Raw genomic sequence first — 26,676 nt, 5'->3', positions numbered from 1 at the left:
TGGTGGAAAGGAAGCATTCAAATGATTAACACTAGAGAAACAGTACGTTGTTTTTGTGACCCTTTTTAGTAATTACTTGCGTTGTCTCGTTATCCTTTTATCTACATTCATGAATGACATTTCAGTCGAGTCCGGATGGTAATACAACGACAAGCGTATTGACGTTTGTGCCTTCTATAGAAGATGCCGGAAAATACTTATCGTGCCGCGGTCAGCAACAACTTATTGCCGATAGCGGAATTGAGGACGGTTGGAGATTGGACATACATCGTAAGATTTTATTTGTTGTTTATTCCAGTTTAGGAATCGAATCAATTTTGAATTGTGGCAAATTTGTAGACGTGCCACTAGTGACGTTGGAGTTGGGAAGTAACTTAAACGGAAGTACAATTCGTGAAGGGGTAGACGTTTATTTTGAATGCAACATTAAATCCAATCCCTGGGTATATAGGGTTAGTTGGAGGCATAACGTGAGTTATGTAGAAGGCTGCTTTAAATTTATGTATCAAACGTGGTATTTATTAGGGAAAGGTTCTGCATAACAATCCCACCTCGGGGACAATAGTGAGTAACCAGAGTTTGGTTTTACAAAGCGTAACGAGAAATAGAGCGGGACACTATACTTGTGTTGGGAGCAACCAGGAGGGCGATGGCGAAAGTAATTCCGTACAGCTCGACGTTAAATGTAAGTTTGGCTTTTGTCTCTGGTGGAATTTTAGAAACTTCTACTTAGTTGCACCTGTATGCAAACTCGGACAAACGAAATCGTATGGAATTGCCAGACTGGAAGTGGCGGAAATTCGTTGCGAACTAGAAGCGAATCCCACAGATATTCAATTCGTTTGGAAATTTAATAACACCGATAACAATGCTCTAATTGTGGAGCTTCCGCAAAATTTAGTTACGTCTGACCGTTCGCGTAGTATATTATCGTATAAACCGGCGGCAGAATACGACTACGGGACTTTACTCTGTAGCGGAAGAAATGAAATAGGAGAGCAAAAAGAGCCCTGCGTATTTTACGTAAATCCTGCTGGTATAATAGTATAAATTACCTCATACTATTTTTCTTTCGAATCGTTTTATGTTTATAGGTAAACCTGACGCTCTTTCAAATTGTTCCATTCAAAATCAGACTACAGAATCCATATTTGTTGAATGCGTTGAAGGATTTGACGGTGGTTTGCAGCAAGAATTTATTATGGAAATCTACAACGTTCAACAGCATAAATTGGTAAGCAGTGTCTCATCCAAAAGTCCAATATTTGTTGTCGGAGGATTGGAATCTGGCAATGATTTTGATGTTCAACTCTACGCTTCCAATAAAAAGGGAAAGAGCGCCACCGTACATTTACCTGCGTCCACCTTAAAATCGGCAGAGAAGCACATTTGTAAGTTGCCTCTCCTTTTTTTAAATTAAATTTTCACTTTAATTTTTCAGCCGCTTCTACATCTGTGCCACTCCACATAAGTCCATTATTGGGCGCCTTAATTGGAATTGTCGCAGCCCTCATGCTAATAGCAATTACCGTTATAATTGTAATTCGCTTGCGACACTGCGGAAATGAACGCGAACTTAAGACGTACGATGACGAGGGTTTATCCTTGTCAGTCACGCAATGTACAACCAATGGAGCGGATAAGGGCAACATTGAGACCAACGGCGAAATGAATGGAAGTATGGAAAGCTTAGAAGAAAAGAATCCAGACATTATCCCCCATAACAACGCGGAGGAGTTTTTTGAGGACGATAAACAGGGTTATATATTAATTAACAACGGCCCTGTTTGTACGTATCCTAGATTTCAAGCGCCCGTTGTTATAGTAGGGCAAAATAGTCACTATGATGAGTATAGGACGTCGGATCAGGTAGTTCAAATTAAGTTAACATTCGTGTAACGAATCCCTTCCAGAATGAAGAGCAGTTCACTCAGCTTTCTATACCTAATCGAGGGGTGCCTTATATCATATACAACAAACCAGCGCCTAATAATGCGTTATACCGACAGGAGGCGATTGTGTATGGTGGAAGAGAACCCTCTACTCAAGTACTACCGTGTTTGCAGCCTCTCAGCCCTCCATATACGTTATCAACCTTACAAAGGAAGCAACGTCAAGTAGTGCATCCACACGTATCTTGCTCCATGCAAAATGAGCCAATAACGATAAATGATAGTGGTAGTGACCCTATCCTGTCAAGGACACAGGTAAATTTAGGTCATTATGGCGTTCTACTTTAACTTACCTAAACTGTTCCCAGATGGACCCGTGTTAAGAACTGATCTCGCACTGCATGGCCCCCCTCCCTTGTCGTTTGATACGTTATGTTAAAGAGAATTTTATTACTATTTCTGTTGATTATGTTTTAAACATTACTTATTTAATCATATTTGTTGACAATAAAATTAAATGTAAATGTTCGATACAAATTTTCATGTTGTTAATATTTTATAAGATTTTGTAAATGGAGATATAAATTTTATATTAAATATAAAATAACGTATTTTCTTTTACTTCACAGTATCAGAAACTTTAAGGTAAGTTTATGAAACACTGGAAACGCCCAACTAAAGCAAGATCATCAATCATCACTTTTGGGTAAGACTCAGAAAAACTGCTAGGCGGTTTATATTATTTATTGATAGTAAAATTGGTTAGCTAACATCTAAAATACATCTACCATATCCTTCAGTGATCCACATGTGCTCTTGTCGAGGAAAAGAAAATTAATACTTAATAAAATAAAATAAATAACGTAACATGAAGTCAGGCGGTTCGGGTATCAGAGGGTAATGATCTTCGTTCGGTAGTAAAATAGTCTTCGGGAAAATCCGGGAGGTATGTGAAATGTAAGAAATGGCGGAGTGATGTTAACAAAAATGTGTAATACTGCGGGTAATAGATAATGATGTTCCACAGTAATGCAAAGTAATTTCTTTTCATTTACAACTGATTAATTGAATTGAATACATAATAATTTACACGTAGCTTTTATAATAATTCACAAAACTTGCGTGTGGCTTAAAACTGTCTCGAGATTAATGCATCTTGTTCATTGCTTTGTTATAACCTTTGCGAAAAGGGGTGCGGATAACGTCAATTATTTGTAATTGGAATTGAGGTCTGCCCAAATATGCGAGTGGATAATGCATAGCATATTAAATTTAGCCGAAGGGAATAATTATCTGTTTTTGCTTGCGTCTTTTGTATTTTACTTATATTTTAATTTTCGCATGTCCATGAACATAAATTGGAGTAATTTAGATAAATTTGTAGTGTTTGGATGGGCGCGAAACTTACGGCAGCTTCGTAATTAATATTTTACCTTTAAAAAAAGGGGATTTAGCAGCTGTCAGTTGAGGCCAGAATTCAGCCACTTCCAACCCTCAAATATCAGTTCGCGTTTCCGTAGCTAATTCTGTTACTTATTCGTGTGTTGGTAGTACACCGAAATGTTCTGAGTCAGTCGACGAAAAAGAATTGAGTTGAAATTCCCTCACTACATCCGGCTTTTCACACTTCGGTAACATAGAATGGCATACAAAACCAATAAAAGCTGGTCCAAAAGATGGAAAGTCGTGGTGAGATTCAGCCTCGGCATTATTGAGTTAGTGGTAACGTTCAATTCGGGATGAGAAAAATCTGATGTATCTTCGATTTTAATTGAGGGATCGTCTTGTTCGGAGAAGGAGGTGAGACGCGATCCTATACTGCCCCCATTTTCCGTTTCCTTGAGATTTCAGACAGGAATTCAAGTCACTCCAGCAGTCCCACAGCAAATAGCAATATAAACACTAGGCTCGTCACACTGCGCAACAGGGTGTCCAGTCTGAGTGTAATTCTAACACTCCCAACACTGATGTTGCTACGGGATTGTGGTAGGTTGCGAAGGTACAGGTCGATCCAAAAAGAATATTGTAACTTTCAAAATCGAAAACAGCAATGAGAAAAAGGAGAACACATTACACTCTGTCACGATTCCTGGAAGCTCTGACGGCCACCGGTAAACAGAAAGCGTTTTGTGTTACGATAGTTCTTCAACGTACGAATGAAGTATGGTGTTCAACCTCCTGATAGGTGGTATATCACACGTTGGCATAAACCGTTCGTTGAGAAGGGGTGTATGTACAAAGGGTTTGGGACGATCGTGCACGCATTGATGGATATAGCTCGAGTATCTGGAGGGGGTCATATTGAACATCTGTGAAATTATTTTCTAGTGGGAAGAAAGTTGTTTTAATACTCTTCATTTTGATTTATAAGCCATGGTTCCATTTTATTTTTTCAAAGTTGTAGTATTTTTGAGCACCCATATCACTTAATGAAAAAAATTGTACTTCTTTGATAAAGTACCTAAAGAAATAGTGTGACAATGCAAGAGGTCTTAGCCTGTGCCTCAATTCAAAACTTAGTCACGGGCATGATTTAGTTTCTCAAAAACAAGGACCTATTTTTTAAATTCCTACAAACGGAGCCATCTAGCGGAAATTGAACCAATGAGCTATAAAAGTGTACAGTTAACACTTTATTGCTTAACTAAAAAATTTAAATAAATGGATTCAGTTCAGGAAACTGTTTTGTTACATCTCGCCCACCCCTAGAATTTCTGCGGGTTAACCGAAAATAGATAGGTACACCTCTGTAGGCTTTATAGAAAACGGAAATTAATGTAATTGTTGACACATTTTGCAATGCTTTATGAAAATTTTCAAACCTTAGAGTTCAGGTGGCGACGACGAAAATCACTAGTTTGACTAACCAAAGACAGTCGGAGGTTACATATTATACAGTAAAATTTACCTACATCGTGCATGTTTTGGAATCTATAACATTATAGCAGAAAATCCCATTTTTCCAAGCTTTGGAGTGCCCCAAGGCTCTAACCTTGGGCCTTTATTGTTTCTATTATTTATGGACGACATTACCTCTGCTTTGAATTGTAATATCCTCTTGTTCGCAGATGATTTGAAAATGTATATGTCAATCAAATCCAATAGTGATTGTTTGTTTCTGCAACAGCAACTAAATGTATTGAAAGATTGGTGTGACAGTCTGACAGCAATCGTTTATCATTAAGCACGCCAAAATGCAAAGTTATGTCATACACGCGTAAAATAGAACCAGTTATATTTAGATACCACGTTAATTACGTTATTTTAAATCACTGTACAGACATAAAAGATCTTGGAGTATATTTTAATGATAAATTAGTTTTTAAGAAGCATATAGATGAATTATACAATTCGTCACTGAAAACGTTGGCACATGTGTAAGTCGTTCACTAATATAACACCAATTCGAAAATTATTTTTTCATCTCATACGCAGTAAACTGGAATATTGCTCCTTAATATGGTACCCAACATATCATTATCAGATCACAAAATTAGAGTCGATACAAAGAAGGACGCTTAAATATATGGCTTTTAAGGTAGATGGAGTATACCCTGTTAGAGGAACCGACCATAACAATTTGCTCAATCGTTGTAGAGTCGCTTGAAACAAGAAGATGTAAAAGTAGTGTTGCTTTTGTTTATAAACTCTTACACAATAATGTAAATTGCTCATATTTATTATCATCAGTTCACTTCCATGTACTCTACACCGGACTAGAAAACATCACACATTTTATAACGATATGTCGCACAGTAACATCTTGCAGCGTGCACCTATTCATGTTATGTGCAACAACTTTAATTTAAGATGTGTAGGCTATGACATACATTTTTGTAGATTGAAATGCATTCTTAGTTATACAGGGTGACAATTTGAAAACTTACCACCCCCATATCTTATTAAATAAACGAGATATTTAAAAAAATCAAAATCCGTTTCGGTAATTCGGAGGGGGAATCACAATGACATAGTTGGCGACGCACCCCCTCCAACCCCCTGCGCCCCAGCCACCCCAACTTTTAAATCTTAAATAGTGACCACCCATGTGTGATACGTCGTTGGAAAGGTTTGAAAAAATGCTTTCCAACCATACCAAATAGCATTACATTTAGGTTAGTAATTATCGTGCAAATCAAAAAATAAACTAATATGATACATTTGAAATCTGTCGTATTAAAAACCGGCGAACATAGACGAACTAAGACAGAGAATAATTCAAGAATGTCGAAATATTGCAAAACCAACATTTGAAAAGGTTCGACAAGAGTTTGAGAATAGATTATAACTGGCGATCAAAAATGAGTTGCTGTCGAGTCGGCTTTGGAAGTTCAAGTTAAATACGATTTTCCATGTTTATTTTTTGATTTGCACGATAACTACTAACCTAAATGTAATGCTATTTGGTATGGTTGGAAAGCATTTTTTCATAGCTTTCCAACGACGTATCACACATGGGGGGTCACTATTTAAGATTTAAAAGTTAGGGTGGCTGGGTTGGAGGGGGTGCGTCGCCAACTATGTCATTGTGATTCCCCATCCGAATTACCGAAACGGATTTTGATTTTTTTTAAATATCTCGTTTATTTACTAAGATATGGGGGGTGGTAAGTTTTCAAATTGTCACCCTGTATAAGGGATGAATAGTTTAATTTAATTCGTGTTTTCTTTCTGTTTTTTGCATCTTTATAACTTTATATCGGATTCACTTACGTTAGTTTTTTTCTTATTTTTTTCTCTCTTTCTGTCTTAATAATTGTTTAATATAGGTGAATTTTCTTATTTTTTTTTTAATTAGATTTATTTCACATGTATGTACACTACCTATTATAATGCTATCTTTATGCTATAATTGGATTTAAAAGTCTGTAGGACATATAACTCTATTATTATTATTATCTTAAAATCCTTCCTACAAATGTTTCTATCATATTCATCACCTGGATATAGCGTGCGGCGAACGTTACGAATAAACCGCAATGTCATCCTCTACGCGGCCCAAATCAAAATAAAAGGACGCGTCAGCAGCCGTGAGCAAAAGCATGAAAAATTAGTCTAATGGATTATTAAGAGCTTTCGTAGATTTTCCCGAAAGCTTTGTATGACGAATAAGCTAATTACTGTTTTTAGTAGCGCGGAAATGTTGGCTTTGAAGGATTTAAAGTTTTAATAATTTTGAATTTTATCAAGGTGCAAACTCCGTTTTCCAAGACGGCGGCGTTTGCCACTTAGACGGTAATTCATTAACATGTCTAAATTAATGAGCTCGATGGGCTTTCAGGTGGTCACGGTCCGAACTCGTTATCACTCGATTAATTTTAATCAACTAATGACGTCATTTATCAAACTTATTTTCCTATTTAATTGGCGGTGTGTACACACGCAAACGATGTAACATTAATTTCGTGGGGTACTCTTAGTGTACAAAATAGACAAAATAAAATAAACTCTCACGACGAAATTTGTTAGTCAAACATTCATTTAGGGAAGATACTCAAAAGGGAGTGATAATCGTTGGAAATTATAATAATAGTTAAAATTAATCAAATTTAAAAAATCTGTTAAAACATAAAAATCACAAAAATATAAAATGATATAGACAATCACAAGAAAAAGAAGAAAGGAAAAATAATATTTAACGGAAGAATGATGGCACCAACAAATTTAAGCGGAGTTTAGCTTAAAATCCATGAAAACCATTGTCGCAATAATCGATCCCATGGATTTTAAAGCTACGCTCTTCTAAGGTGTTCTTCACCCATCGACTAAGTGTTTGTTTGCTGCCCATTCTATGTGGTTTCTTATACAGGGTGTTCATTTGAAAACTTCCCATCACAGATTTATCGAAAACCACTGATTAAAGGAAAAACGCCGAAACACGTCAAAAGATTCGTCAAGGGAAACCAAAAACTACTTCACCCCATCCCAGGATCATTCCCTTAACAATTTTAAATGACAACTGGTATCGAGTAATATACCTTGTTTGAAAGGTCTTTCGAAGTCCTTTATTTAGACGTTTTATTTTTTAAAATCGGTCGTTTCGTTTTCGAGAAAATTAGAAAAATATTTATTTATCCAGATAAATGGATAGGGCGAGACTTCATTCTTTTTTCTATGGGGTCATTTGAAATCTGTTGTGTTCACTCCCCAACCTGAAAGTTTGGATGAACTTCGTCAACCCACCATCGAAAGCTGCCATGATATCCCACAACATGTTTTTGAAAATGTCCGTTACGAATTTAAACATCGCCTATATCATTTTTTTGGCCAATAACGGGTAACTTTCAACACTTATTGAAATAAAAAGTGATATTTTCGTTTGTTTTTTATCTGAACCAATTAAGATGAATAAAGATTTTTCTAATTTTCTCGAAAACGAATGGACCGTGGTGGGAAGTTTTCAAATGAACACCCTGTATGTTATATGCAAGAACTCCATATTCGAAGTACGATGTTCCTTTGTGGTGGATAAATATTGCTTTAGAGCTGTAGCAACCCAAAGGCTGGAGTTTTCAACAAAGTTGGGTAGCTGTAAGCATGGTTACTTCCTACAAGACCTGATGTTTTGATTTTGTCCTCAATAAAAATCTGGATTCTGTGTGCGGTTGAGAGTGCCAACAAAGAGATCGGCTTGAATGTGTGGGTCGTTGCCCTAAAAAATTAAAAGCTATGTGTGAGTTCTAAAATTTCGTGACAAAGTAGACATGAAAATGAAGGGTTGACGATTTTGGGCACAAGCTTAAACCCTAATGGCCGTTTGCACCGAGAAATTTAAGCGGAGCTTAGCTTAACGCGATGCAAACGGCCATAAATAAAATATTTGAACTTTACTCAGCGATTATAAAGCTTCTGCATTCATGCGTATCGAAAAATATATGATGGATAGCGTATGCTGAGCACTCATAACTAAAGCAAGCGATAGCCATATAATCACTGCATATATACTTCGTTAAGGCTAAATTCGGATGTCGTTAAAGTTATCTAGCTCTCCGCCTGACGAAGAAGTTTAAAGGTTACTCACCGTTCAAATCCCAACGATTGCTTGTCGTGCAAAGTTCAAAGGTTGGTCGCCGCTCAAGACTGTTTTGTGGTGTGATATTGCATTTTTAAAGTAACCAGATGTTATTGATTGGTATGGTGTATGGTGCTTCATTTTCAAGGTTATCAAAGTTCAATTACTTTTTCGGACGGTGTCATATACTTTTTTTAAAATTTTTAAGATCATCAAAGGTAAATGTCCCCAATTTTTTGTGGTGTAATTTCATTTTCGAAGTCAATGACAGTAGATAGTGGGCCACCTATTCCAAACAGTCGCATGACGCATCAGAGAGTGAGGTTCAAGCGCACGTGTCCGAGGTAAAAAGGGAGCCCGTAGAAGCACGCTTATATAAAAAAACATTAGAGACGGGACTACATGATGTGGGGTCGGTGACATGTGGGCGCCATCCCCGAGGGTGATTTTTCTGTTTTTGTCCTATCTTCTATACTTTTGCTCCGATAGTTTTCATACGGGTGTAGTCGGAAAGATCTTGTGCGCGGCATTAATAATAATATATTTGCTGGTTATTATACAACATGTACTCACAATTGTCAAAAATATATAAAGTATATAGGTACAGATATAACAGGTGTAAAGTAAAAAACATGGACAGTATATGATATGACAAACTACATAGAATACATTAAACAGATTTATCACACTTTATCACAGATGGTACTATTTAAGAATTCTTCATAGTGGTAGAAAGGATTGTTTAGCAAATAACTTTTGATTTTCCTTTTGAAACTGAATTCATTAAGTGTGCGCCAATTATATGGCAATTTATTGTATAATTTATAAGAAAGGTAAATTGATTGAATTTTTGACATTCTCTTAAAAGGAATATATATGTTCTCTCTCGTTCTTGTATAGTGACTATGAATTGTAGAACAAGTGGTACTGTTTAACATACCATGTTTGTGGACGTGCACAACTGAATGGCAAAATTAACATTCTTAATTTTAGAAAAGACAGTTTGCAGTCCTCTCTGTAATTTTCATTGTCAAGCACTCTGACAACACGTCGTTGGATAGAAAAGATCCTGTTTGTTGCAGGTGCATGGTATTCTTCAGCATACGTGGATTTCTCAGTGGCTGGTGTTCGCCGTAAGCCGTATAGTTTGTTTGTGTTTTTCGCGCCTTCTCTACTGCCTACCTCCCGTGTACTATTGATTATATGTCAGTATCTTCACCGTCTGACTCTTCAGTAGTGGACCTATCTGAATTCAAATTGATTATGATCTCCATCATATTCTCTGTTATTCCATTCAGATCCTACATCCTCTTCTTTCTTTATCGTGTGTTTCTCGCAATTTTGTTATTATTCTTTGGTTATATTGTCGACACCTTCTGCTAACTTCACATCACCAGTTTTGTATGTAGTGTTGCTTCATAATGTTTAACTTGCGCCCAAATTAAGTGTATGGGGCTTTAAGTTTGAATGGTATGTAGATAATCGTAAAAATAGTTCGTCCACTGTTTTTTACCATTTCGTCTATTACATAAGGAGCTGGATGGGACAGTGAATATGACTTCACCAACTCCAACAGTTGGATCTTCAATAACTGGTTCTCTACAACTATACCGGGCGATTATATACACGGTGGTCCCAAAAACCAGGTGGAAACTAGCTGCTTCGTTACACATCCCCCTTTCTTCGGAAAGAAAAGAGTGGAACTCTTTTCGGCACGGTATCCTAAAACATCGGCTACGGATACATCCCCCCAAATCAAAAAGACATTTCATCGACATATATTTTTCTTTTGTTTATTGTTTATTTGCATAGTCTCACATCTTAGCGAAGTGGCGATGTGACGGGGTCGCTGTATCACGGGGTCGGTGCATGCATGGGCAGTCCCTGGACAATTTGTCCACTAGGCCGCAGCGGGAGCAGAAAAGTCGACCCTCCGAGGCTGCGTCAATGGCCTAAACTCCCACAACGCCAGCATGACCATATAAGGTAATTTAATGGTTAACATAAAAAAAGCAAAACAAACTAAATGTCCTCTAACGACAAGAAGGGTAAACCGGAGAGGCAAACACAGAAATGCAAAAGTAACTAGAAATTGGTCGCATTCAATGACTCGAGAAAATTTAGAAAATATACAGGTGGAAATTGAAGTATGGACAGAAATGTTAATATTATTTTAAAACTGTTACAGGGTTGACCAACGAACGTGTGTGTCTTTTTGTACGTTTGGGCCAGTCAATTAAAAATATGAAAAGGCGGTTAAGACGAACAAAATTGTGGCTATTGACGTAACAAGTTATTTATTAAAGTGTCACCTCGTCCTAAAAACGCTTACATGCTACAATAATTTAGTATAGGAACTTCAAAAGTGAAGTTACAAAGTAGTTTACATAAGGTTATCCTAATAGTCCCAGCAGGATTAAAATTTACTGTAGCCGTATGATTAGATAGATAACCTCTATTATAAGTTAAGATGACCTTTTAGAAAAGGGATGCTGGCCATTAGCAAGTTTAATATCGTTTTAACAAAATCTTATCAATAATAGTTTAGGCGATTACACAAATTAATTATAATCCGAAAGACCTGTTTACCTTTGAGGAACTGTGAACGTTGTAATCCCACGTAATTTCTCAAACTACTCCAACTTAAAGGACGAAATAATTATCTAATTACATCGGAGTTAGTTCAATTAGTATAAGTAAAAAAAAAGTAAGTAAGCTTCCCTCGACATGGGTCCCTAGTGAGAAGTTTATGAAATTATTTTTTTGTCTGTGCGGAACTAGTAATAGTATCATTAGAAAATTGATAGATATGTTCTAATCCTGAAGCGCGTTTTACATGCTGAAAGTTTCATTCTCTTAGCCCAAGGCATGTGCAACGACTGCTTTTCGTGAAAGTGAAAGAACTTGCAACTTTTCGGTTCGGAAATATAATTGCTTGTAAAGCTCAATTGTCATTAAAAAAATTTCCTGGAAGTTCTTTCACTTTGACTTTCATGAAATAACGTTCAGCACGCTTTAAACTAAGCTCTTCGCGGGCAAGTTTGTATTTAACTGAAGGAGCGTCATTCCATAACTTACACTAAAACCTGTGCGTGAAGGGCGGCCTTAAGCCTCGCGATGGAGGCGCGACCGTGTAGTTTCGTCCGGACTCTTCACTCCAATCCTAAACAGGAAGGTATAGCGAACATTTGGCGAAACAGACAGCGACAGTTGGTCTCGCCTTGAGTAATTTTACTTGCGCAAAGTTTGAAGGGATATGGTAAAGGGCGTTTTATTTATTTAAAGTACAGGTACTAAAAGAAATAATTAAATTGAAGATTGAATTGAGGGGGCTCGTAACTTTTGAATTCATGCGCCGTTTTTCGCAGCCCACAGACTACTAACCTGTGGTTGGAAAGGATACACCCTAAGGATGGAAAAATACACCCTGTATAGTCTTCTAGAATCTAGTCGAATAAATATTAGCAAAAAAAGAATCGATAAGTAGTTTATTTCGTACCAGCTTATATTTTGATCCATTCCCTACTATTAAGAAAAGCCACTCACAACAAGCGTATAAAAAAGCAGGCCATAACCTAATGCCACTCATAAATTGTCCGATTTGCAGTTGTCTATGATGCCACTTTTTTTCGACGGCGAAAATATAAGAAACGCTCAATACTTTTTTTTTGTAACAAATAGATTGTATTACAAATTTTTTGCTGCTTCATAAATTTATATCGTAATCTTGGGCACAATTTAGGAACACTAATAAATTAAAATGCGTAGGGTGGCTTCGCACAGTATCGATATTTACTACCCATATTTCAGCTTGTGAGCTATATAATACGTCACATATATAACGTGCGACAATACATTGAAATATGTGGTATAACACTGTGCAATATTACCGAACATTTCTTCTCTAAAATAAATGGTATAATAGAAAAACTGTTTGAAGATCAATTTCTCAATAAGAGGATGTCGTTAGCTAATCCAGTTGAGTTCCTTATTCAATGGTTCAAGCTAAACTGAGTCCTTTGCGGGACTTCATTTTCAGTGGAATACACGAAATTAGTAAATCTGGTGGAAGCATGTTAAAAGAGAATGTTCTATTTAAAGTGCGGATAGATTATGTATTACTAAGATTAATTCTCTCTCATTGGAAGTTTTATGTTACGTAATCCGTTTATTAACTGAGGTATCTTAAATGAGCACAATACGATGAATGATATACGTAGACAGCAGATAATATTTCGCAGGGCGGCTCCGTGATGAAAATAAGAGGACAAAAAATTTTAGCGACATATATTCTCAATACAAAACTGTTGCCATACACCTTGATACAAGTGAAACCTAAATTAGCTACTTTGGCTTTTGAATATACTCGTATTTCCAATTTCGTCTTGACAACACGGCTTGATCCCGTTAGGGCCCTTAATGAAAAAAAACAAAAAAAAACACAACATTGCGACATTACACACACATATTACGAAAGGGAAGGATTGGAATCGCAAAATTTACAGCCTCTTTATATTACATTTTCAAGGGGCAAAAGATTAGAAAATTGTTGCTCGTTATTCTAAAAATAAAGCGCCACATTTATGTGAACTATTAACCTACGACTATTAACAAGTTCGTATCTTTGTTAACGGATAAGCACCGTGACGTGTCAATATTCTGTAAACTGTCCTTCACCGTAACTAATTAATATTGTAAGGTAAAATTAATTACAATAAATTTATAACAGTCTTGAAATGAATTAATTTATAACAATAAAATATTATTATCACTGACAATTTATAACAATATTGGAACTGCACACACATGCGCTTTAATGTGCTTATACAGGCTGTTTCACGCAAACGAAAATGAACTACCTAAGAAACTTATGCTTATAAAGATCACAATTTTAGAAAACCTTAAATAAAACGAAAACCATAACAGATAGGTATAGGAGAATGTAATAATTGATCGATGGAGAATTTCTTTCTACATTTGAAAGTGCAAAAAAATAAAGTATGTTTGATTTGAAAAAATTAACTTTTTAAGGTTTAAAGTTATTGACCATTAAAACACTGGAGAAATCAAAAATCATACTTTTTAAATTCAACAGTCACAGGTATAGGGGCCTAAAGAAAACCAGTCAAACGTAAAAAATTTGGAAATATCTGGAATAACTTGAAAACCGTTGATTTATATTTATTTATTTATTATAGGAAATGATATAAAACGCAGATTTTCATGTAGATTTCGAAAATGCAATAAAATATAGGGTATTCTATTTAAAATAAGAAAGTTGCGATCCACATCCGATAAACCCGGAAGTGAAACGATCATGATAATATTTTCATTCGATAGATCATAAAAAACTATGTTGGTATGGAAATTTTCAGATTTAAATTATTAATGGAACTCTAAATACTTTCAGGTAACTATCAGATTTCAAATTTGTCAGTTCGGCTGCATTGACATCACATTCCTTTTCTTGAACCTGCATGTTAATCCTAATCTGGTCCATTTCCTGTCTCATTTCATCCATTTTCTCGAGTATATCACTCCTTGTCAAATCCATTTTTTTAATTAATATTCCTTATTTCCCTTCTCGATTTCTCTGCCGATTCTCTTATTGCCTCTATGATTGCGGGAAATACCCTTCTTGCACCCATTCTCGAGACTTCTCCCTTCTTTTCCGCGGGTAGATCGATTGAACCGAGTATTATCTCTTGAGTAGCGTCAATTGCGCTTCCAGCCTTTGAATCCATTTCGTCTTCGTCTTCAAGAAGATCACTTTGTTTTTAATAATCCTACCTCTATAATTAAAACCTGCAGTAAGAATTAATACAAGGCATACCCGACACCCCTACCAAATTTTTGTAACAAAACCTGTCAATAAACACGTGAGAAAAAAAAATAACCTCTGGGTACCAAGAATAACTTTTACCCGTACGACACAAAACCCTAATCTGAATTTAAATACGAAAATTTGACCTACTTTTGCGGTTCCCTGAATTTGCCCCACGTTGGGCGCCAAATAATGATGCTGTGTGCACTGGTCCGTAGGTCAGAAAGACCGTACATAAAACACCAAAACATAAACCTAGCTAGGTCATTCCCTTTTATTTATTAACACGGCACAAAACTTCTCCCCCGCACAGAGAAGAGATTCGAATCTGCTCTCAGTTAACCTGTTAACTTCTAACAGATAGTGGGTCAAACCAAACTGAACTTCAAACTTTTGAATAATTAAAATGGACCTTGGGCAAGCATCCTAGAAATGAAGTCGTTAGAATGAAACACACGGAAAATTAATGTGACAATTGCAAAAGTGCGATTTAATTGTAACACACACAAGGAAAATGGTATAAAAACACAAACAATTATTACAAATAGACTAATATTAAGACTTAACTACTTACATTACTTATCCGGAAATCGTAATCCAAATAAAAGGTATCCGTACACAGTACACGAAAATTACAATTTTTAAAGAACACACTTCACACTAACGACCTCGGGCAATCGCAGCATCCTCTCCTCGCGTAGACAAGGACGTTCCAATAAAAACACTCGACTTCAACTGAGTCACGTTCCGAAAATCAAAACTATAACAACCATTCATACACAGTTGACAACAAAGACTGTCCCCGCAACGTACGTAAATAGACCAAAGTAATAGAGGTCGAATAATTTTTATAAATCAATTTGTGATCAGACATTAAAAGATTTCAATTCTAGGAAAAAATAAAATTTCATCTCTTAACTATACAGAAAAGGCGATTAATCACATCCACCAGGTCAATTAAATTAAACATTTACAATTGATAACAGATAAAGACCAAATAAAATTCCCAGAAATTCTAAGTTAAGTAAAATAAAAATGTAAGCAAAAACAACCTTGACCTTGTGTCAAACATTCCTCTACTGAAAATCATATTCGATTCTTCGTGTTTTGTTTATTTATAAAATCTGTGCTGTGAGTCCGTCGTAGCGTAGCTGTCTGTTGAGAATGCAGCTACGCATTTCCGTTGTAGCACCTATTTCATTTAAATACTATCGATTCCCACACTTACAGGGTCTTAGTCGAATCCATTACCTTTAATCACTATCCTCTGCAACGATTAATCTTAATCTATTTTTGATCTCCATTGTTGAAAACGTTATGAGAAGACTGGTAAATAAATCGAATAAAATAAACGTTATAACAAATTCGATTTATTTACCAATCTTAACCTATAAATTCTCTTACTAACATTGATCAGTGAAATTGTCGTAATTAACAAGCCTGTCGAAGGTAAGCTTTCAAATTTTAAATGTGTTTACACATAAATTCGTGTTCTTAAGTCGATAAAGGGATATAATGGCCAAAAGCAAGAATGTTCCTATAATTGTTTAATTACCTACAATATTTTTTTTATTGAATTTTTAGTCCGTTAATAAAATCGAAGTGTTTAATTAATTTACCTTAATTTAATTAAATCGATTATCTGTATACTCACTTAAACATCGCCGCCTTCTTTGAAATTGTATCGGATTAAGTTTATATTTAAATTTACGTTGGTACCGTTAGTTTATGTATCGATCGTTCTTCCAATTTCGGTTATCGATTACTTGAAACGCTTTAATTTTGTTTTAGAAGTTGGTTACGTGATGACCACTGATTATCAGTTATTACCGTTTAATTACTGTCATTTCTGTAACAAGGATTTGATTGGTTGGGTAGTTTTATCAAATTATAGTCTCCTAAAATTTTACGATGTAGTAATGAAACGTTACGTAGATACTCATTGTTATTCTATTTTGTACTGAAACAACGCATCTCTAATCACGTAAACGCGGTGGGTCTAATTTTGATAAACACGCTTGAAATTCCAAATGTGAGTGTGGAAATGATGTAAGAGTTGTATAATTCCACTACTGGACTGTTCTGAGGTTCATTTAAATTTGCATTATCCGAAAACTGGCACAATACCCAACTTCCAAACAAATACCAAACAGTCAACTTTTATAAAACGTGTAAAAGACGTTCAATCGCACGATACAAACACACTTAGAACGCAGAAGGCAACCTCATCGGTTAAGAATTGTAAAATTCCTCCAAACGGAAAATAAAATTGCGAAGCATTAGTCAAAAAAGCAAAGACGGTATTAGTAACAAACGAATGACCGATTTTTAACGCGCGGCGCCACACTGATATACAGGGTGTCGGTGACCAGATGAAACAAAACGGTTGAAAAATTGGACAACTCGGTACAAATACATTGAATAGCGAGGATAGTGGATTTACTTAGTGACCAGCGTTCAAGATTACTACATTATAACTGATTTAGACATGTTAATTTGCATAATATATAATGTTAACTGAATCACATACTCAATTTAAAAGAAGTGTTCAATGCATTCAGCATATACTGCCTTTTTCCAACTTTTCCGAACAGTATTTCGATTCAAAATGTAAATTATACCTCGCCATTATATTTAATAACACTGTTTGAATGGGTTGTTATAAAAGCACCAACTCTACAAAGTTACTATGTAATCAAAATGAGGAAACTCAAGTCTTGTTTATAATGCTACGTGCAAACTTCACTCAAAAGCTTTAGGCAACAATATTTTTTGAAGAGATCTCGAAAAAATGACATTCAAAGGCTGCAGAGCGAGGAGGGTTCGTAATTCACGAGAGGTTAAAATAATGATAACACTAAAGTTGGCCGAATAAATTTATCTTGGTATAATTTGTAACTGCTAAGTTTTAGAACACGTGGTAAAGCTTAAATTAAACTCACAAATGGAAAGTACTAACATTCTAGAGCGTTTGAAATTTATTCAAGTCAATTAAACATGATGTTTATAAAAGGAAAACATTCGGATGTGGTGGCTGTAGTAGTTTATCATCAAATTCGTTTAATTTTAATCTCGATTTACTAAAATTATTTACAATTGCTCATTTCAGCTTTAAATCTCCATTTATTGTGATTTACCGAATCGTAAGCAGTTGTTCAACAACCATAAGATTACTAATGATCAAACAATATATCATAGTTACCCCATTACTGTAGCTTTTTTCGTGTTTAATGAACTATTATTTAACGTTGTAAATCACATGAAGGCAAGATAATAGCCACGAACAAAGCTTCTCGCACATTTTTGTTAATTACATTTCTTTTATTGTTATATTATGCATAGCAGGTAATACATAACGGTTAGCTTTAACCTTTCTTTAATAACGCCACATATCTGCAATGAGGGTTAAACCATTTGCGAGTGCAGAGTTAATTGAATAACTCACACTCGGCGTCTTTGACGTGGAGGGACTAATAAAAAAAAGAATGTTGTTAAAAGCACATTATTTTAAGATAATAAAATTTTAACATTTATGAGCCAACGCCGTTGGTTTTTGCATGTATAAACGACGCTATATCATAATATAAAAATACTTCCTGTATTAAAGTAACTTTTACTGCGACACAAACATATATCTTTGTTTGGTAAGCCCAACAAACCCCAGATTCTAAAAGGGAAAATTGTACGCTCTTCTCGCCAACGTTTTGCATTTTCAGTTTTAAATCTGCGTCAGTACTGTAAGTCTGTAAAGTACTTTACACGGTGCACTTTCCATTGTCGTTGAAAACCTATAGAAATGAATCAATTCGTCGTCTGTCGGCGGTTCTTTTCAACGTTTTAAACTGAACGCCTTTTTAATAACTCATTCTATCTTGCTTATTTCTAGGGTTTAGGTTGCTCCTAGTTATTACTAGATTATACAGGCTGCCCATTATGTATGGAATATAGCATACAGGGTGGTGACTTGCGTAACGCATCATAGGGATTTCAATTTAAAATTCATAACATGCGATTATTGGCTCACCAAATTATTTTACACCAACAATGTATTAAGGTTTTAATAATAATAATAAAGTAAAGTAAAGTATTGTCTGTAATAGCCATAGACTGTATAATATTTGTCAATAAGAGATATACGTACAAATAAATTACATTACATTTAGTCACAAACATACTACATACAGTGTGTCCCAGATCGGGTGGAATTGCATGGGTAACTTTCTTATTATTAAAGATAGAGAATTGGTTAAATGGACAATGTTTTGCAGTTTTAGATGCTTATTTAAAATTTCCTTGCGGAAATTCAAAATGTCGAATAGGTTCGACGTAAATTCAAAAAAACTAAAATTGGTCATTTCCTTTAATGTTTTATATCATCGAAAGTATAAGAGATATAAAAAAAGTGTTATATAAAAGTTACGGTCTTTAATACGCCTAATTTAGAATTGGTGTAAAAAGAAATTCAAGTTGGCTACCTTGGAGGAACAGTTACCAACTTCCTAAAGTTAAATAGGCGCCATATTGGATTTTTAGATTATTTGATAGATTTTTTAATTCTCTTTTCAACGAGCTATCATAGCATAAGATAGAAAATAAGATACCAGTTATATCAACGGTTTTTATATTTTAATTAAGTTAAGTAGGATATGATGAATTTAAAAAACAAAACAAAATGAATTAAAAAGGTAATAACAAACTATTAAGGAAAAGTAACCTAACTTACTTTATTACAGGTACATTCATCGTAAATGTTTTAACTTTATGTTGTTATATGAAATGACTTTATGATATAATAAATATTTTAAAAAAATTCCGCCTCTCCCTTATTTGTTTGAAGAAAATATATGTCCTAATTAAATTCAGGTTTTTTTTTTCAATTTTTCGGATTAAAGTGGACAACTTTTGAAGGAAACATTCACATTTATACTTCATTTTACAGCTGTAAACATGATAAATTAAAATATTCCCTATGGGAATGAAAGTATGAATCAAATAGAAACGCGAAGTTTAAAGGTACTTAATAACAAAAACAAAAAAGTAATCTAATTTTTTCTATTACATCATAAATGCTTTAACTTTAATTTGTATAGCATTAAAATTACTATATGTAAAAAAGGCGCGTTATTTGAATCAACTTATTTCTTTCATTCACTAATATGATAGAAAAATAAGTTTAACAAAATAAGCTGCAATTACAACAAAGATTGAACTTTAAAAACAAAACAGAAAATATACTATTCTATATCATTAGGGCGCCCAAAATATGAGTGTTCAAAATATCGACCGCACTTACCAAAATAAAGAAAGTGTAGTTGTAGTGTAAAAAAAATCGGGCGATAGAGGGGATCAAGACAAGCACTTTTTCCAAATAAACCGAGGGTTCAACATGTTTCGTTTGGGAGCCACTCCCAAAGATATTTTTTTCAGCAACCATAAGAGTTACAAAGATGGGTGGCACGTCTTTGAATAGGTTTTCGGGGGATGCCCTATCCGATTTAGAAAAACTTTCAATAATTCCTACCACGAAAGGGCGCACCCCTACTTGGGGGTGCGAAAAAAAATTCTGATTTCGACGAAATTTGGTATCTGGGGGTTTTTGAACGTGAAAATGACGAATCTGAAATTAGTTTTTGAAAATCCGAAAAAAAAAGTTCCACTGCAATTCTTGGCCGGACAACGAAAATGGAGAGAATTCCACGAAATTTGTTGTGTACATACTTGATGAGTTAAGGAACAAACAGGTAAACTTGTGACATTCTTCATCATTACAGCTTTCCATCATTTCGAAACAGAAAGCTACCGCTACTCGTCTTTCACAATCGCGTTTACGTAGTCCTTGATGGCATTGAAATTTGTGTGACAGAAATTTATTCGTTTGTACAATTCTGAAAACACGGCTATGACGTAGAGATCTACATTGGATGCAATCTACCGCAAATTTGAATTTGGATTCTCAGCTATTGAAGCCAAAACGTTGAAGGTGTTATCATTTGAATCATTTTCCTTGTTATTCTGAATAGCGTCGTTACATTTACAATTATTAAGCAATGTACCTTTAGTTTCACGTTTTGGAATATGTGCGTAATAGTAGTTTGACTTGGAATTGACCTCTCGGGATATTTTACACTAAACAAAGTGGTAACTCCCGCGTAAACCATTTCAATTTTCTCGGATAATGAATACATTCTTATTTTATTTAATAAATTTTATAAACGAATTTACTATTACAAGCAATAAGGCAGAAAAGCGCCCTACTGAGCTCAAAAGGCCGTTATAACAAGAGTTCAAAAGTTCAAAACAATGGAATTGTAATTACTACATTTGTTTCATAGTTATTTAATAATAATTATAATTTTTTTTAAATTGAGTTAAATTTTAACGTTAACATTACAGTGTCTTATTTGAAATATTTTGAAATCATTTATTAAATCACCTTCGAATTGTACAACATTGTTTATGTTCTACCCTGTCAGTTATTTTATTTCTTTAGCTTATCAAGACCAGAACAAGGATCTCTTGGTCTGCTTTTTTCCCCCCTTTCGGTAAATATTCTCTCTCCTCTTTTTGAAATGTTCTAAAGGCTAAGGGGCACCTTTCTGATTCACTACTACTATAATGTCCTTTTTGGTTCGTTTCGGCTAGCATACAAGAACCCTATTATTCACCTCGACCCAGCTATACTTTGCCTGGGCTTACCGTCTGCTTTGCTCGTGTTAATTTTGTTACGTTTGCTCAAAGTGAACGTAGCAAATTTATTTAAAAGTATGTACTAAAGTTAAATGAGACATAAATGTTTTCACTATCATCATATAAACTACTCACAGTAATACTTGATCGTTTATTCTGAAATTTCTGGAAATATTTATCATGAACGTGATCCATGACAAATGTCTCTAATCTGTCATCGAAGAGGAAGCGTAAGTACATGGCATGAACTTCTTATTAATATTAAATTTCTCTGCGAACTCAAATGATAAAACTGACGCTTAAGGATAAAATAGTATTCATATAAGATTCGTATGACTGTCAATGTACAAAACCTGAGCTTAATAATGACTATTATAGTTATACACTCTTCATCAATATTACAGTATTATCTATCGTTAATGTCCAACTTAGCCTTAGACAAATAAAGTTGATTCGCAACGCTGTTTGCTTATATCAATATAAGCTGTAAAAATTGCTTCGCAACCCACCTACACGTATAATTTCTAAAATTTGGAAAAGCAAAAGTCTTGTTTTAACGCTATTCCAAGGAAATTGATATGACACAGGGGCGCACGATTTAAGTGTTTCATATTTCTTATTACAATACAAGCATAGTCCCAGTTTCTATGATTTTGTAGACTTACGGGAATGTGTATAATTCATTTTCTTGGGCTATATGTTTGCCGTTTATTGATTAAAGGGATTACGTCACATGTAACGAAATCAAATTATTTTTACAACTTTAAATCATTTCACGTAAATTGGATTATCTTAAAGCTCATAAAGTTTCCGCTTCGTTTCTGTGATGAACTCATAAGCGACCCTTAAATTCTATAACACACGATGTGCACAAATATTATATAAATGTAGGAATAAAAGCGATGACTTACGACCCTGGTGTATGTGTTGTTTGTGAAGCAAAAACTGACTAATATTTCTTCCTCGTCGTAAGTGGTGACATTTCTAAAGTAGCAAATTTTTTGCGCTATATTTTAGCCTGGATCGCTTCTTGTGTCTCTTCTACTAATGATAAATTATTTGTCAGTGTTATTGTAAAAGCTATTTTTCAAGAATATTTTTTTTCTGTATTGTCAACTATTTTTAAAGCCTCTTTAAGCACTCTAACAAGATAATACAGCCAGACTCCAGAATTCGTTAATCTGCGGTATAATACTGTAAAGGAACCAATACGAATTCGAAAGGAATCGTGATAATTCATACAGTAAACGGCCGTTTCTAAGATATTAATCTTTCGTAACAGACAATACTTTACGAAATATTAGGGGGTGGCAGCTATTACTGTTGTCTCGATTTATATTTACATTTCTTTATGTACGAGATTCACACGAATAAAATAATTAATGTTCGTAAACCCACAAAGGTAAAAATCCGACGTGCGCCTTTTGTGATTAACGGAAAGTAAACAGGTGCTTGGTACACAACGACTAAACAAACTGGTCGGGATCTCAAAATATCGTAAATCGAACATTCATCGTAACGTCAACCAGTTTAACAGACAGAACAATAATTTCCATTTCAATTTAAAATCAGATTGAAAATAGACAGGCATACGACAAGAAAATGTTAATTGAAAATAATGAGATGGTCCCTCACGGTCCTATCAGACTTACAAATTGAATAAAATCGACATCGCGAGTACCTACTACGCTTTTATTTAAGCTGACGTAAATAAAAGTAGATTTGAATTTTGAGCCATAATCTTGAAAGAGATTTAAGATGATTTAAGTAGTTCGCAATATCTTTCAATTTTCCATAATTTCGTATCCATCCGCTGTGAAACGGAAGCAAGGATTGTATTCAATTTTTGTGTCTAAACTTATTCGTATAAAGATATTGCGCGTTGAAAATTTTAAGTCAATTTCATCATCTTGCACGATATTAGTAAATACGACCGAAGAATCGAATTTTGTATTGAAGACCACTCCAAGTTTTATTTAATTCTGTACCGAATACAATCGCTATGTTGGATGGAAAACAGAAAACATTTTCAAATTCGTAAGAAGAAAAGAATTCAATACACGTTTAATAAAATATTGTCAGTGGTTTGCAAAAGCAGTCCCCTACAATAATTACGACCTCTGCGATTAAATTGAACCACCGTTCTTTTAGTGACAGGAAAATGAGCCCCATGGGGTTGCGTATTGTCACACCGATCAATGAAATCACTTTCGAGTTGTTTGAATTGTTTGTTCTTGGTGGTGTAACCGTATCCTTTAAGCGTTGTATGTAATAGAAGAGAAACAACCCAAACATAATAAGAAAAGAACAAGAAGTCATAATTATATTTTCCTCTTGAATATTCCATTTAATTATACAAGTTTCTCCTATACTCAAATTTCAGCCTCGCACTTTTCTGTCTTCATAGGCCTAGTGTTGTTCAATTGTTATGTTATCGTATGGGTGGAAGTACAGACGCTTTCAGGGCGCATCAACAGCCGTCTACATAACTGCCAGCTTTACATGCCCCTCGAAGCATGGTAGTGAGGAGATGTTCTGTACCACTAAAAACTGGCAAGTTGTGGGATTCGAACTCACAACCTGTGAGGTTAGAGTCCGAGTCTTAAACAATTAAAGTCCTAGTAACCTCATGCATTGGAAAACACATTTACCCGTACTGTTGTATGAGGCGGTATCTTGTCATTCGCAATGGAAAATATGGTCATTTCTGGATTAAAATTTCAACAAATTATTAACTAACATTTTTAATTAGGTAATTCAAACACTTTTTTCTCTCGCGTGAGCACGAAAGAGAGATAAAGGAAGATCAAGTCTCAGGGGCAGATTTAATAAAGGCGCAAAAAAATTCCAAAACGAAACGCGTTGGGCCCAGATGGTTTATGAGTAAGAATTAGGGGGCTAGGTGGCGCCGGACGTTTTTGATAACATACTAAGTAAAGGGAAATGCCCTGAAATACGGAAGAAGACAAATATGGTCCTCATACCAAAAAAGGAGCAGAAAACCTTTAGTGCTCTTTAGTCATTTAGGGAACTTTTTGAAAGGATTTTTGCGTCGAGACTAGAGGAAGAGATTAAGTTGTCCCCGGAACAATATGATTTTCGCAAAGGGGAGAGCGAAAAGGGAAGCGCTTCGACTCATCCACTCCCTAGCGGAGAAGGCAATGGCGCGAACAAGGAGAACCAGGGTAGTGGTGGTGCCAGAAGGTACCACTGTAACTGATTAGGTTGGTTGATAGCTATCTCACGAATAGAATAGTGCAAGCTACCTTCAGGAGCAAAATTAATACTGCGGATCCACGGAGGGGTACCACAAGGTTCGGTGCTGGAGCCATTTTTATGGAATATCGCTTGTGACGCTGTGCTGAAGCTGACCATGCCGAGAGGGGTGCACATAATTGGGTACCAAACGATTGTCGCTGCCCACCGAAGCCTTGAAAAAGCAATACTAAATATAGATGAAGTCGCGAGGAGGAAATTAAGAGATTACTTGTTGGTGAACTGAAATTGAAAGTTCGTGGTATTCCTTTGAAAGCAATGTGATGGACAAACGTAAATTGCTTAGGTCAAGGATTAATTTAGAAAACCTTCATCAAGTTAGTATTCCTACTGTGATTATGGATGTTGAACAGGAATTAATTACTTGTCATCATAAAACAGTTTCTTTAGAAAGTGAAATCCCTCTTTTAATTTTGCCTCTCAAAGACAATGACCTTAAGCGTATACAAACTATAGAACCAGGGCCGTAGCCAGGGGGGTGCCAGAGGGTAGGGCACCCTCTGACCGATCACGATTAGAATCGTAAAATAAAAATGTACAATAGTGCTATTTTTGTACATTGTAAATTAATTATCACAAATATACAATATTATTGTTGTTCATAATTATTACAAAAAAATTGAATAAAAATGATTATTCTTGATAATTATAATACCTACATACTACACTTTGTAGTATGAGTACAATAATGGTTATTAGAATTATGCAATTTGATTCAAAAGTAACAAGTTTAAATAACTCAGATTCAGACATATCTGAAATCTGAAGTTATGGACATTCTAGCTCTAGGCTTTTTTCTTGCTTGACAAGTTGGCAACATCGCTGATTACATTCGAAAAGGAAATAACTAAAAATATAGACACTTCTAAGAGAATTTCATAATGCCAAAGAGAGAAGGTTGCAACTATTTTAATGAATATATTCAAATTCAAATTAGATATTATAATCTTAGGACTGTGAACCTAATTGACCTATGTCCAGATAGATATGTATACTGAAAATAGGCAACCCAAGGCAAACTATTACAAAAAATGGTCAATAAGAGGTTACAAACGTATCTTGAAAACAACAATATATACGTACCATATCAAACCGGCTTCCGAAAGGGGCGATCGACGATTGACCACCTGGTCAGGTTAAGCAACCAAATCCCGAGGGCGTTCGATCATGGCGAACATTTGGTCGGTGTCTTTTTTGACATAAAAGGTGCATGATATGACCTGGAGGCACGGAATATTAAAAAACATGTTTAAATATAACTTACGCGGGAATCTGCCATAATTTATACAATCATTTATAGAAGACAGGAAATTTGTGGTCAGAGTCGGTGACACTTACTCGAACGTCTTAGAAAATGGGGTACCGCAGGGGTCAATACTTAGCTGCTCCCTGTTTGGTATTGCCATTAATGAAACTGCTATAAATGTCGCGGAGGAAGTGGAGAAATGTTTATATGTCGACGACTTAATGATATGCTGTGCAGGTAAAACGGTGGGTGATATAACACGTAAATTGCAAGTGGCAATAAACAAAATTACAAAAAATGCTAACGCTGTAGGATTTGTACTGTCAGAGGAGAAGACAAAATGTGTACACTTCTGTCGACTCCGAAGACCACATTACGGCCCGGTTCTATTTATGAACGATCGGGACATTAATGTTGTTAATGATATAAAATTCTTAGGTTTAACGTATGATAGCGAGCTCAGATGGACGAAACATGTAGAAAATTTAGTAGTATCTTGCAGGAAATCACTAAACATTCTAAGGGTGCTGGCTCATCATAAATGGGGAGCCCACCCTAAAACCATGCTGGACATATATAAAGCCTTGATCTTATCTCGTATAGACTACGGATCTCATGTCTATTCTACCTGTAGTAACGTATTGTTGGGACGGCTAGACAAAATTCAAAACCTGGCAATAAGATATTCACTTGGCGTCTTTCCAACATCTCCAATCGTATCTCTCCATGTCGAGGCTAA

General features: G+C 35.2%; 1 protein-coding gene across 1 annotated transcript; it reads left to right on the top strand.

Moving 5' to 3' along the window:
• Positions 1-6: 6 nt before the first annotated feature.
• Positions 7-2,500, top strand: LOC116159023 (the record flags this gene model as incomplete). Its single annotated transcript, XM_031471915.1, has 9 exons — positions 7-42; positions 126-270; positions 340-470; positions 526-685; positions 734-1,036; positions 1,095-1,391; positions 1,442-1,869; positions 1,914-2,207; positions 2,261-2,500. Coding segments are annotated over 9 exons (1,809 nt in total), but the record flags the coding sequence as incomplete, so codon positions are not given.
• Between the last annotated feature and the right edge of the window lie 24,176 nt (positions 2,501-26,676).

This window comes from Photinus pyralis, unplaced genomic scaffold, assembly GCF_008802855.1.
Source record: "Photinus pyralis isolate 1611_PpyrPB1 unplaced genomic scaffold, Ppyr1.3 Ppyr1.4_LG1, whole genome shotgun sequence".
NCBI classification, from domain to species: Eukaryota; Metazoa; Arthropoda; class Insecta; order Coleoptera; family Lampyridae; genus Photinus; species Photinus pyralis.
This window is presented reverse-complemented; position numbering and strand designations above follow the sequence as displayed.